This window comes from Harpegnathos saltator, unplaced genomic scaffold, assembly GCF_003227715.2.
Source record: "Harpegnathos saltator strain DR-91 unplaced genomic scaffold, Hsal_v8.6 scaffold612, whole genome shotgun sequence".
NCBI lineage: Eukaryota > Metazoa > Arthropoda > Insecta > Hymenoptera > Formicidae > Harpegnathos > Harpegnathos saltator.
The window spans coordinates 217,982-232,678 of record NW_020230441.1 but is presented as its reverse complement, the minus strand read 5'-3'; the positions used below and the strand labels follow the sequence as shown (position 1 = coordinate 232,678).

Below are 14,697 nucleotides of genomic sequence, written 5' to 3'. Positions count from 1 at the left end.
AGTCGCCTAGGAAGAAATACAGCGCGAGCTCAGCCGGAGCTCCCGAAGATCGTGGACGATCGAGACCATCGACTGCGCCCGCCTGCTCGCTCTCGCTCGCGCGCGAACCGCGTCTGTGAATTTCTAGTAGATAGCGAAATTGATAGTGAGGGTGAGGGGGGGAGAGAGAGAGAGAGAGAGAGAGAGAGAGAGAGAGAGAGAGAGAGGGAGGGAGGGAGACAGAGAAATCTCCTATTGATAACACCCCCACCGCTCGGAGCTATCATAACTGGAAATCCCTCGTGATTGCGGCGGATTTAGTATAAAGGATATGTTTGCGCTTAGCTGAAATAAACTGTAAATTCGTGGATAAACCGAGCGACGATAACGACGTCCCATACGCGAGTCTAGGAGCATAAAATCGCCCCTATTAAACTATCACTTCTACCATAAAAGAGTCATGATCGAAATGATGACGGAATTAAGCGGCAATTGGATAATAATTTAGTGCCGCATGTCCGATTTTAGTGTGCTTAACGAGCGGTTGAGCAAAGGTTGTCACCCTCTGACAATCGAGAGACCTCAGAGAGAGAGAGAGAGAGAGAGAGAGAGAGAGAGAGAAAGAGAGAGAGAGAGACGTCGCGTCAAGTCAAATTGGTATCGCTGCTGCTTAAAAAGAAGGCTGGGGTGAAAAGAGAGTCCCTTTGCGACGCGGGATCGATGCTGAACCGTCGAGATACTAAAATCGGTGTGTCAGTTGGGTGCACAACAAAACACCCTTCCGACAGCGCGTGTCTGTGCGCAGGAGTATATTCCGATTACGCGGCTTAATTGCGGATAATCAATCGCTAACGGCGCGAGCGCGTCGTGCCGACCGATCGATCGCTCGCAATGATGTCGGTAATTAAAATAATTACATCGCGATAACGACGCGGGATTGTGCGCGCCGTGCCAAGGGGTGCCTTCATAATTCCGCGCGCATTTTCATAATCCACCCTCCGTCCCCTTCCCGACTCGGCTGAACCGGCGAGAGCGTTCTCCCGAAATTCACCCGTTTTTTCCGCCGCATTTATTATTCCCGTCCCACTTCGGGCATCGCGACGCCCGTCTCGTCCCGCTGCGTAAATATTTCCTCTCGTAACGCGCCCGGGTAATCCCGCGGGCTGCAGTCGGGCGCGGGTCTTGTCAAATTCACCGGCGCGTTGTCTCGATTGTCTCTCGTCGCGCGCTTCTCTCGGAGCTCCCTCGGATAGTCGCTGGACTTGGAGCCGGGCCGCTGGATCGATTCGTTCGCGACGGAACGTTGCGCGATAACGTTTCATCGCGAGCAGAACAGCGTCTAAATTACGGACGAGCTTCGTCGACGGTGAGACGAGAGACGTCCACGGCGGCGCCTTTCTCAAGAGACGCACGATCTCGCCGCGGATCGAAATGCGCATTTCAGATGTAGCCGCAGACGGTGAGACCGAAACTGTCGCGCAGCCCCACGGCTTAAGCAACGGCTGAAACGCGCCGCTAAAGTATCGCACGCGACAGGCTTGAGAGACATCGCGCGCGCGCGCGCGTGCGAAAGAGCCCGGAACGAACGGCGCCCCGAAGTGGCGGTCGCTCGCACTCGCGTCGACTTAATGTCCTATAAATTGTGCCGCAAAGTGCCGGTCCGGCTCACCGACGATGGCACGCCCGTGGCCATCCGCGGCCGGCGCCGAGGTTTCGCTGCTACGCGCGGGAGGCGCTCGAGGAAAGTGCGCGCGTAACGCATCTCGCCGCTGCGACTCCGGCTCGGATCCGCCGGAGAGCAGCACACGTGCTCGCAGGGGGATGACCGTGCGTGTACGCGCGATCATACTCGTCGACGATGCGCGACGCACTTACACACACACACACACACACACACACACGGATGTACATACCCGCGTGCGTCGTACAGTCGCGGCTGTGTGCGCTGCTCCCGAGCTTGCGTAATTAATCCCGCGTGAGACTGCACGAACGTACCGCGCTAATTACCCGCTTCGCGCTCGACCGCCTTTCACGCGCGTACGCGCGCGCGCGCGCGTGTGTGTGTGTGTGTGCGCGCGCGTATCGCGCGCGCACGTGCATACTCCGTCTCGTCGCCGCTTATCTCTGCTCGAAGTGGGAATACATATTTTAATCGCGAATATAATGAATGCCGAAGCCGTGCGGGAAGATGAGAGCGGGCGGGTGATTTACTTTTGTCCAATGGCCGATCGATAAATCAGACGCGTCACAAAGAGACGTATGGAAGTGTCCCTCATCGATTTTCATGGGCTCCGCGCGGAGCGGCTGAAAATAAGAGACATGTTTTTTTTATACATCCTCTCTCGCGCGTTCAGGACTTGTGAAGCGGCCCCTCGGAAGGAAATTCGATGAAATTGCGAGCGAGCGAGCGAGCGAGCGAAACACTGTGCGAGGCATGCGTGGAAAAAATGTCTTGAGCGCGCGGCACTCGATGCTGCTTTTGCGGTTTTGTATGTGTGAGATTTGAGAACGTATCTCGCTCGCCAACGTGGCCGCAAATCTCAAGTTTTCTTGAAAAAGTCGAGCACGAGATTATTATGGGGTGTATCAAGTGCCACGCGCGAGAGACTTTCGCTCGGAAACATCTTTTCCCATATATCGAGGTACTCACTCGTGATAAATTTGATCTCCTCCGAGGAAGGAATTGCTTTGTATGAAAACTGAGAGATCGCGTGTGAAGAAAAATAGGTGGCTCTCGTTTCTCTGAGGCGTTCGTTCTTCGTTGCTCCGCGCAGCGACACGGTCGAAGCCCAAAGTCAGAATCGGCGTGGCCGTTTTCCTCGTTAGCTCTACAAGCCCCGTTCGGTTACGCCCTGAATTTTACGCGCGTTCATAAAATCGTTCACAATTCGATCGCGCAAGGTATTCGGCCGAATATAAGTATCATAGCGCGAGCCCGTTACGATTATTGGAAAGCGGAAGCAATATCCACGGTTAAATCGCGCGCGATTGCGGCTTTATGGGCGCTCTTAAAGCGAGCGCGCAAAACGAATTGATAGCGCGCGCGCGACAAGGCTGTGAGTCAAGTTTCGTCCTCTCCGCCCGCGGCTGCGGCAATTACCGCCGCGCTTATCGCGATAACTTGATCCCGCGATCGCCGACCAGACCATTCGTTTATATCCGTCCCGTTCATTCACGTTCGCCTTGCGTTGTTCCCGTCGCTCGTCCTTCCTCGACGAAGCACTCGCGGCGCGAGGAGAACTTCCCGTGAAATAATATTCCTCGCGCGCATAACGAATAGGTCGAGTGATTTAATAATCAGAGTCACCCCTCAAGAGGTGTCAAAGGGAAGAAGAAGGACGCAGTTGGGACCTCCACGAGACGAATGAATGGACAGACGCGAATAAATTAGCCGGAGAGAAAGCCCGGAGAACTTTCAATTATAAAAAACGGAATTATAAAAGTCGCTCGCGGCAAGCGGCGGCGGCGGCGGCGGTTAAACAGGCCACGCGAGATGAGACGGCCTCGCTTCTTGTCGATATCGTCGCGAAGAGGCCTACTCTCGTCTCTCGTCTCGAGGTGCGCCGTCATCGGGAGAGTGAACGAGCTGGGAGGAAACGATACCGACCGCGCTTCACTGACCCGTGTAACGTCCGGGCGGTCTCCTCTCTCTCTCTCTCTCTCTCTCTATCTATCTATCTGTACTTTACAATCGAGGGTTTTATTGAAATCTCCCGCTCTCCCTATATAAACTCCGAGAGACATTTTTATCTGTCGGATAAATTCTCCCAGGTCCTCGCTACGTCTCCCCGGCACCGCGAGAAAGAGCGGTAAAGAATTCCCTCGAGAAGGGTGAGTCGGAGACTGGAGATGGAGGTGGGGGATGGCGAGGATGGCGGCGGCAGCGGCGGCCCAGAGGGGGCCTCTCGGCCACCCGATGGAGAGAAAGAGCGACACCGGCTTTACACTCGGCGAGAAATTATTGGCGAGATATGAAGGGGCTGAAGTTACTGCTGATAAACCGAACCTACGGCACCGAAAATCGCATATGAGCGTTTCCCGCGGAATTTATGCCCCTGCCCGCCTCTGGATTCCCCCCCCCCTCGCTCGCTCGAGCTCGTTTGGATAATTTGTCAGCCGCGCTGACAAATGTCACTGACGCGCCGAAGAACGATGGCGTCGATATAATACGTGTCTTCATCTGTACGACCGATTACATCCGGCGATAATGGTATTGCGACCGCGTGATAAAATCGGATGAATAATCAACTCGGAATCGCTCGACGGATCGCGAACGAAAAATTGGAAACGGCGCTCGCGCGTGCCGCTTCCGCTTTCCTTCGCCCTTTTGCGCTCGTTCCCGATTCGACATATCGTCGCTTCTGCAAAATATATCGCGTTTCGCCGCCGCACTTCACGCGCGATATCTCCCGGCTGCGGGAGAGGGACAGAATCAAAGAGTGGGACACAGAGAGAGAGAGAGAGAGAGAGAGAGAAAGAGGCGTTTAATAATAAATAATAATATAAAGAATAATAGCACAGAGTTTTTCCCCACTCACCGCTGTGCGGCGCGCTTTATCTCTTGCAACGGATGGTCGATTCAATTTGACGACTGCTCTGGTATCAATCGACGAGTTTAACGGCACGTATTTGACATATTCCAGCCGAAAATCTCGATTAAAAACGTTTCGCGCGCGTGTGAGATTCTCCCTTTGAGAGCCCGGAAGTTACGAATAATGGCGACACGTGTTTCGCGTGCACCGTCTAATAAACGATTGTACGTGTGTTCGCGAAACACACACACACACACACACACACACACACACATACGTTACGCAAGCCGGTGGTGTGCAGCACTCCGTCATGTGGTCTCCTCGCGATCCCGGAAGACGTCCATTCATCAGTACGTACGCTCCGTGCTTCTTTCAGGGCGCAGCGGGACACGCGGCGCTATTAACAACTCGCGTTTAAATTTGCAGAGTTCGGAATGCGATAAAATTACTCGCGCCCATGGGGCGCGATGATCTCTACGGGCCGCATCGCGGCCGAGTCGCAGCGGCGCGCGCGACTCGCTAACGTCCCACTGTTTGCGCGAAGTGCGAATTTGACGACGCAATTAACGAGCGAGCGCGAAAGCCCCGGCCGTTTCACGTCGCGCCGTCCGCCGTTGACGCCGAGCGCGGATTTCTATTTTCGTCGGCATTCCTGTGCTGCACGAGCGCGAGTAACGCCTCCAAAGGCGCGGATCGATCCCGGGGATGTCAGCGACTTGGCGCAACGTATCGGCTAAAGTGTCTCCTATCTGTTGCAGATGCAACTCGTAGGACGCGCACGTCTCGCCGGGGCGCAGAGACACGTCGCATCCTCGGGAGCTTCTGCTACTGGCAATTTCGCAAATGCGTCGAGACGCGTCTCACCTCACCGCCGTTCACCGCCTTCCTCCGCTCGCCTTCATCTATTACTCGCGATAGCGCGATACCACCGCGGTAGCGAGAGCTCCTTCTTTATCCGAAAACGGCCGGCCGTTAACGAGCGGCTCCGAGCGAGACAATTCCCACCGCGAGGAAGCTGCTTCGCCGCGCTTTTATTCCCGAATAAGTAGCGCGCGGCTGAGAATTATCCCCCCTCCTTCTGTCCAAGGAGACTCGCGCGAGTCGTCTGTTCTCCAGGCTCTGCCGAGCCGCGCAATTTCTCGCAGGAGAGCGCCTCCGTGTCTCCCCTGCCGAAGCCGTCGTCAAGCGGCGGGGCGGCGCGCAAGGATAATCGCTCACGACAGTCTTGACGTTGATCGCGCTGCCGATCCGATCGGAATAAATTCCAGTTTGTCGCACCCCCTCCCCCCTCCCCCGTTTCCCGGGGTCGCACTCGTCCCGGTGCGTGTGCCAAGTGTACGTTTAGGCTCCCCCGGTCGAACGCGAACGCGCGACATACGCCGCGCGAGAGCGGGCGGCGGGGCGTGGCTGCGTGCGCGCGCTCACGCGAAATTGGAAACACGCCGGCAGCGAGAAATTTTCAGCATTTATGCGCAAATTCAATTCGGAACTAACGCACGTGGGGACTATAAATATCAATTTGCCCAAAATATTCCGCGTGATATACAACTCCGGGCCGCGAGAGCATGCAACGGCAGACAACGGCGCCGCGGGAGAGTTGCGCATGCTGAATTTATAAAGTTTACCGCGCCTGCACAGCCCCGCCCCCTCCTCTCACCCGCCGCGTCTTCGCGCGGAAACGGCGCGACTTTATCCGCGCGTAGTCGTTCGTCGCGCGTAATATATTAACGCGTTTTTAACAACGACCTGCTCCCTCCCAACTCGTTCCCCCTCCTTCACTCTCTCTCGCCCTCTCCCTCTCTCTCCCTCTCTCTCTCTTCCTCTCTCTCTGCCTCTCTCTGTCTCTCTCGCGCGCGTACGGACTGGCGTACAGCCTCCGCGTAACTTAACTGCTTAACGTTAAGCCGCTCGTTTGAGCGCGGGGCGCTCTCTGTTCTTTGCACACGTGCGATATTAGCGCGTCGTTTCGCGCGCTAAATCCAACAACAGCGTATTAATCCACATAATTTGGCACGGGTAATTATGGCAGCGCCGGCGCAATACGGGATACAACAAATCAATTTACACCCTGAGAAATAAATTTGCGCGCACGCACGCGCTAGAGACGTGGGGAAGGGGGAGGAGGAAGCGACATCGCGCATTGATATCATTATCGCTAAGCGCGATTATTCGCGAGACGACAATGCGTGGCGCGGCATGGCGTGGCAATCCGCTCGAGCTTAATAATATTAATTAATCGCAACGAGAGAGAGAGAGAGAGAGAGAGAGAGCGCATTCGTTCTGCCGCTCGGTTCATCTGAAATTCATTCTACAATACGTGTCGTAAGTCGTAAGCCGTAAGAACTGAGCAATTATAGACCGATTATTTTTGTGATAATCGACTGTGATTCGCCAATTCTTACGGCTTACAGCTTACGATACGTATTGTAGACCGGGCCTTAATCGATTCCGGCGGCCGACTTCCAGTCGTTGAATTTTATCTCGCACGCGCCTGCGTCTTCGTGCGAGCGAGCGAGTGAGGTGGAAGGATCCCTCTCATTGCGAGAAAGCTCGCCGAAATCGAAGCGAATCTCAAGCGCGACGCAACTTGTGCCGCATTTACATTTGCAACAGATGAGAGGCGCGTCCTATACCGCGTCCTATACTCCCTTCCGCGCCGGCCATCCCTTCGATTTCGCCGCTGCATTCACGCGCAGCTGACACGTGCACGTCGGAGTGTAATCGCACGACGGAGAGGAAATGTTTGTCGAGCGACTCGGCGACCGGTCGAGAGTCAACGGCGTCCCTTCTTAATAAGCCCGTGATGTTCGTCCCTCATTACGTAAGTAGCTTCAGCTTTCAAGCGCGTTCTCAAGTCGCAAGTTCCAATTCCAGTTGTCGCGATGTTAGCCCCGATTGACTTCGTTGCTATCGCTACGACGAGATATCCGACGACGCGCGAGTTACGCGCGAAATGGGGACACTCGGTCCCCGCTCGGTGCGCTTCGCGCCGCGTGAAAGGCGCGGGGGGATCGCGGGGAAAAATTTAATTTCTACCTCCGGTCGCGCTCATGTATGCAAATAATGTCGCCAGTATGCTGTCTTGAGTCCCGCGCCGGGAGGGACGGAGGTACGGCCGTGAGTTGCGGCAGACTGTGAGGGACATCTATAATTCAAGTTACAAGTGTGGAGCAGCGGAATCGGGAAATAGCCGGGCGCGGTCTTGGGGGAAAAGGTGGGAGGGGGTGGAGAAGATAAACCCGGAATAAAAGAGAGAATGGGCGCGGAGAAATGGCGAGAGGATATCGCGCAAGAAGGAGAACGAGACGGAGACGGAGACGGAAGGATCGAAAAGGAGAAGGGAGACAGACAAAGGAAGAAGGAAGGAGAGAGAGAGAGAGAGAGAGAGAGAAAGGGAAAGAAAGGAACGAGCACGAGGTATACCGTTCGAAGGTCCAAGTGCGTCTGAGAGGCTAGTAATTTCTTTTTATATCCATCCGGCTCGATTCGAACCGTTGCTTTCCCACTTTCGACCCTCGTATTTATCGCTCGCAGCCTTAACACTTCGCGCGCGCGCGCGCGCGCGCGGGATTGCGCGACAGAATTTCTTCGTCGCCCATCGGGGGATCGGAAACAAAGTTTCCCGCTGCCACGAAAATGATTTGTCCGCGAGTACCTTTATCGTCGCGACCGACCGGGGTGTCCGAACTGCGCGCGGTTAACTCACAACGAGGCTGTCGATCGCGAGTTTCGTCCTTTAGTGCGAACTCTCGTGAAAAATGAACGTTTTCCGGCTAGAAAGCGTTTGAGAGCGTTTCCACTTTCCGCGACTTCGCGCTAGAGGAGTCGACCTGTGCGCCGTCAAAGGGCCTGCGACTTTTACGTAGAAAATCAAGTTAAAAAAAAAGAATGTTTCTTTCCATTTATTTGACGATTCGATGCGCGATGGATCGCGTTGTGGTGAAAAACAACGTAAAGAATTAGCAGCACGAGCTCGTAATACCTTCGCGTTCGTAAAAGCAAACCATAACTGGATAAATTGAAACCGGTTTTGACGATCGTAAAGCTGCAAGAGAGAAAGACAGAAAAAGAGTGAGAGAGAGAGAGAGAGAGAGAGAGAGAGAGAGAGAGAGGGAGAGAGAGAGAGAGAGAGTTTGGTTATTATTACGTTATCATAAATGGGGCACAATGAGAGACGCATAAAATCAATGCAACGCAAAATTATTACGGTCGTATCGTCGTAGCGTTTACTTAATTGCTAACGTTTTATCTCGTAATATATTAGAGAGTGCGGGCGAAATTAACGATCGCGCTTAAAATATGTGCAGCAACTATCCCCGTGAAAATATATTTACGACGCGCGCGCGCACACTCTCGAGAGATCCGAAATTACGAGGCAAAAATTACAAAGTTTCGGATTACGCGCTTTTCAGCCGCGCGGTCCGGCCTCTTCGCATTCCCAGCCGATCGTTGGTGCGTTGGAAGAATCGCGGATGAATATAAATTGAATTACCAAACGCAACGTACGATGTTAAATAACAACGTTGCTCGGATAATCTCTCTCTCTCTCTCTCTCTCTCTCGCCGCGGGAAACGAACATCTTCCGAGTGTTCGCAGCCGCATAATTCCGAGCAGATATTTGCACGACAGCGTCGTCCCCAGCCATAAATCAACTGTAAAACGGCGCGCAACTCCGGCCAGTTCGATGGCATAACCGCCGAAAAATGTCACCCCTTACACCGCGGGTATCGCGGTTCCATCGTCATGAATAAACATACACGGCTCATGAGTAAATATGCGGGTCGTCGGCCCGCTCCGACTCTTTCCTCCGGACAGACCGAAGTTCGGCCATCGGTTCGATTCCAATGGCCGACTCGCAATTCGATCGTTAACGTATCCCGCCGAGGAAACGCCGTATAAATACGCGGGCCGTGGAGACAAAGCGAAGGGAGAAGAGGAGCGGAAGACCGAGTAAGACACACAGACACGCGCGTGCATCCACGGCGATGGCCAACGAGTTTACGACACTCGTGACAAGAAATTGCCATCGCGATGAACTTTGAGGAGGACTTGGGGCTTGTTACAACCTACCGGAATGCTTGCTCGATGCTCCAGCAAGTTGCAGCCACGTAGTACTTTTACAATACGAGCGGCGAGACGCAGCCTTGTACGCGCTTGGCCGATTGCCGCCATAAGTTCGGCGCAAGCTCATTGGCAATATCATCGGTAATATCTACGTTGGCAAGACGGCGTCTTGGTCGCGGTTTATCGTGATTCGATTACCGTCCCGTTGGCAAGATACGAATATCTTATCGTATCCTGCGAGCAAAGCCGAGCCGAGCCGAGCCGAGCCGCGCAAAGCGGCGGCACAAAGGAAGCGAAGTTTCCTCTATTAAGAAGCCACACGGATGCGAGATGACCCGCCGCGGGCGTTCCCTTATCCGATCTTGAGTTTTATGAAGAGCGTTTCCGGCCTCTCTCCGGCGGAGCGCATCAACGCACTTCCGCTGTGCGCGGCGCCCTTCGCTCGTCGTCAAATCGATCGTATTTGTCTCGAATCGCCACGTACGACTTCGACATTCTAATTTCTAATCGGGCCGAGAGACGGGCTCGCGCGAGCCTTCTACTCGACCCTGCTGAAATTCGCCAAAGCTCTTTAATCCCGGAGCTGCCGCTTGACGTGCGCGTCAAGTCTTCTTTTTCGACATCTCGCACGCCGACGATGAGGCTCGCGATTTAAGCGATCCCCCGCGCGCCGAAGCAACGTGTCGCGCGCGGTGCAGTCGACAAATGACGCGAAAATACAGCAGGCGAGAAAAATTCAGCCGAGAGAACTTCACCTTCTGCTCTCTCGACGAGAAGCTCGGAAAACTCGGCGATTCGAGAGCCGAGTGCGGCGCACGTATTAACGTTTAGCGTTTAAAGGTCCGCGCGCAACAGCACGCTCGTCCGTGCTTTCGACTGATGTGAAACGTCGACGGAAAATCGTCGAAATTTCGGTTTGACGTACAACATTCGGCCTGGTTCGGCGCAGCTACGGCCGTATTCTGTGTAACGCCGGAACTATATCTATGTAATAAGCGGAGTGTGCGCGAGTGTGTGTGTGTGTGTGCGAGAGTGGTCGAATATAATAAATCGAAATTCAATCGGGCGCGCCATACGTGTCGAGACAGAAAGTAACGGAAATAGAAGCTTTCTTCATTAGACGAGTGAAGAAACTCGTGCAACGCGGAGGAGCCAGCTTGTTTAATCTCGTTATTTCTCGGCCAAAGTTCCTCCCTCTCGAGAGCGCAAGCGTACCATCTTTCATACAGTGCCAAGTAAACAATCAGGACATTTATGGCCGCGGATCAATAAGTGAAGCAGTGCGCTCGCGAAAATCTCTTTCCCAAGTCAGCAGGTCCGAAGATACATAGTCTGCAAACGAGAGTTATCTTTGATGGAGAGAGAGAGAGAGAGAGAGAGAGAGAGACTCGGCGGTTACACGTTTGTTACGCGCGCGATTCCAACATCCGGTATTTGTTATAGGCTCATGTACTTTTCATGCCGCTTTTGTTATAAACAATTCACGAGTCAATGCGATAATGTAACATCAGGACCACTCATGAGGATTATCGCCGGTCGAGCGCGATCGTTGCAGTTGAGGCTTGAATGAATTCCAAATAGCGATATCGATCGGCGCGTCGAACGGAACTTTCCGTCCGAAAACGCGGCGATGCTTCTCGCAAGATTAAACGCAGTCGCGATGCCGCGCAAATCTTGGGGATGTGTAGAAGAGGATATTGTTATTCGTGACATTATGCATTTTTATGACTTCCGCTCTATTAAATATTTTATATTATTCTCCCGTTCTCGAGGGTGAGAGAATTGCATTCGGTAACGTCGTTTCAGTCTTAATCTATAATACTTTATGTTAATCCGCAGCGCGATTTTATAATGTACGATACCTGATTTTTACACTCCCAATTATTATATACTTTACATTTCTAACTATTATACATTATATATTACTTATTTATTCGCACGTTAAAATAATTTTATTACAACAATCAATATGCACAATTTACTTCGCATAAGAAACGCTATGAATTAATAAAACACAAGAGCGATATCTCGGTCATCTGCAAAAATGCAACGTTTATGCGAGAACCGGTTTATAAAAATGCGATACACATTTTTATCTGCGAATTAGTAAAGATCGAACAGAGATTTTGCTTCGCTGCTCATTAACTTAAGTATCGCGCAGAGGCAGAAATTAGCTACGGTTATCGCGGATAAAATATGACTTTCCATGCTATTTGTGCATGCATGTGCAATTGCATTATTTGCATCGCAAACTGCATAGTCCGATTCGCGACGCCTATGTTTGTAGATAGAGAGAGAGAGAGAGGAGAAAGAAAAAGAGAGAGAGAGAGAGAGAGAGTTCTACCTGGTCTTAAAATTAATCTCTTCAGTCCTATCTCTCTTTCTCTCTCTCTCTCTCTCTCTCTCTCTCTCTGAATACTGTTTACAAAGTAACGTTTTGCACATACAAAATAAATTAGCGACTCTCATTCGCGGCTGATTTGTACAAAACTTATAAAATTTCTTAACTTACGCTTGTGTGTACGGCCTATTCTTCCGCCAAAAATCGCTCCGATGAAAACTGCCTTCTGTACGGTTCCGTAATATTGCGCTGCCGGCTTGTGAGGTAGACGATTCGAAATATGCTATGTATAAAAAAAGAAAATACTGCGAAGATACACTGATGACAGGCATTTTCAACGGTCGCGAGCGACGACGAGGTGATAAATATTACATCCTAGTTTGTGTTACGATACATATATATATATATATATACGTATACATGCTTCTCACTTAATCGTTTCCCTCCTCTCGCTCCTCGTCAACCGCCCATCTAGACGCGAACGCAATTGTACTGTACAATTATTACCTGCAGATATCATCGTTATATTCTAGGTAGAAGCGAAACATTGAAACAGTAATTAACGAGAACGGGCGATTTCTCTCGTTCGTTGGCTCGAATCTTTTCCCTCGATAACGCCCACGTCAGTCTTTTACGCGAATACGGCGCGCGCGCGCTCTTGCCGAGTCTGCGTTAAACACCTACGCAATCCCGCGGTATTTAATGCATGGATCTTTGAAAGCCAGCGTCCTTTGTGGACATCGTGTGATTAGTGCATCACGTGCACCCGCCTGCCGCTCAAACTCTTGGAACGGAAGTACAGAGTGATGTCGGAGCGCGGTGTGATGGTAGGTTGGCTACTTTGATCTTAACTAATCAAGCGAGTAGTCAATACATCGACCCGCTAGCAACTCTGCTCTAATGACCCATCATCGATGCATAAATCAGACGTCGAAGTTGTGTAATCACTCACGCTATTATAGTCTCAGGAATGCCCGCGCATTGTTGGGTGAAATGACCGGCCGCTTGCGCGCACCTTTCACGCACACGCGCGTGAAATATTCTTATTCAGAGACGCGTATTTTTTTCTTTCTCCGTCCGTTTTCAGTCGTAGTTTTGCCAGCCATCGACGCGCTCACGAACGGCTACACGAAGGAGAGAGTCCTCGCGAAAACGCGCGTGTGCGCGATGTGAGACCGAGGGAGGAATTATTCATACGTACGTTACAATACTGATCGCGAGCGGAAAGACATGCAGCGAGGCGAGCAGCGGAAGTAACAGCGTCGAAAGTGACTCTCTCGCAATGCCGCTGCTCGCACGCGTATTCCGTGCACTTGGAGTGCGGCACGTGCGGCCACGCGACGGCTTATATGAGCCTGCGGTCATCTGCGCTTAATCGGTGCTTCGCGTAGCCTGTCATTCGAACGCGTCGTTGAAGCCGCTCTGCACCGCTCCGGACCGCTGCCTTCGGCCCTAGCCGACGCGACTCGTAAGCGTTAATTTCGTCGCGTAAACGTCGTTGGTGTTTTGCAGCAGCTTCTGTATCGGACACTTGTCCTTCGCGTACCAGTGCGACAAGGCCGGGTAAGTTTTCGGGCTCTTCCGCTGGTGCAGCTCGTCGCAGAGCGCGCAGACCGTCCGTTTCGTCGTCCCCTGGCCGACTCGATAATATTTCTTCCACTGCAGGAAGCTCTGATACCGCCGCAGATCCTGAGAGAGATATTTCAAGTACGCGGCGAGCTCCTTCGGACTCTCGAAGTCCAAGGCATTCACGTAGGAATTCGGCGGTGCGAACCGACTGTAGTTGGCACCCCCGTAAACCACCGGTACGACATTGTACCTGCGGGAACACATCGGCAAGAGAGAGAGGCCCTATTATTGGCTGGCATTATCGCACCTCCTCGCGCTCTTAACCGCTCCGACCGTCACGACGGTGAGCGACGCATCGAGCGTCAAGCTCTCAAGCGAAACTAGCGATTCGACGACTCTTCAGCATGCGTCATGTCGTGAGAATTAAGCGATTGCTACGCCACGGCGAGCAGCAAAAATACAGACTCGCGAGCGCTTCGTTAATTATTCCATCGCGTCAAAAGGCCGGCTGAAGAGGCGCGCAATAACCGCCCGCGATCTCTGCACGGCGAGCGAATATAGCGACAAGATAGCGAAAGTGAACGCGGATGTCTGTTCGATATATCTAGTCGTATGTATCTATGAAAAAAAATAAACACCGTTTGCACAGTATGATGCATTTGTAAACATTAGATTGCGTTTATCGCTCGGTGCGATAACGATCGATCGCGCGTCGCAACGGCGTTTGATGCGCCGTGGCTGGCTGTAAAATTGACTCACTTCTAACTTGGAATAATACGAAACGGATATTAGCGCGAGACCGGCAAGTCGGTCGCTCGAACGAGAGCGACGCGAGTGAAAACGGGGAAAGGAGGAGTGCGACTTCGTCCTTGCGATCCCACAATCCGCGAACGGCGACGAACTCGACCGGTATCGTCGTCGGCCATCGAGACTCCGGCGATGTTTCCATCGGGCCGGCGCGGCCGGCCCGGTGTCAACTTTGTGCACGTCGCGTCTATTATTGAGCCGCATCAATGCCGCATGACGCGAGAATCCACGCATGAGTCGAGAATAGATCGCGCCATGGATTATGCAGCGACGCCGGAAAGGTCAATCCTTAAACGTATCGCTTCGCGTATTATTCAAGCGGCCGTCACTCAAAAGCAACGACGACTTCGCCGGGAGGTGACGCGCGCGCGCGATTTTAGCCCCGCGAGAAGGAACTCGGAGGAG

At 52.6% G+C, this 14,697-nt stretch overlaps 2 protein-coding genes across 10 annotated transcripts in view; one reads left to right on the top strand and one right to left on the bottom strand.

Annotated features, from left to right (window-relative positions):
• The window catches only part of LOC105186530 (lachesin), a 275,093-nt gene that overhangs the window by 155,448 nt on the left and 104,948 nt on the right, over nt 1-14,697 (top strand). The window lies entirely within an intron of this gene.
• Nucleotides 11,522-14,697, bottom strand: part of FucTC (alpha-(1,3)-fucosyltransferase C) — a 73,836-nt gene continuing 70,660 nt past the window's right edge. For all 6 annotated transcript variants that reach the window (XM_025304500.1, XM_011146802.3, XM_025304501.1 and 3 more), the window contains one exon: nt 11,522-13,735. In XM_025304500.1, the coding sequence (XP_025160285.1) occupies nt 13,369-13,735 (367 nt within the window). In that variant the 3' untranslated portion in view covers nt 11,522-13,368. The remainder of the gene's footprint in view (nt 13,736-14,697) is intronic.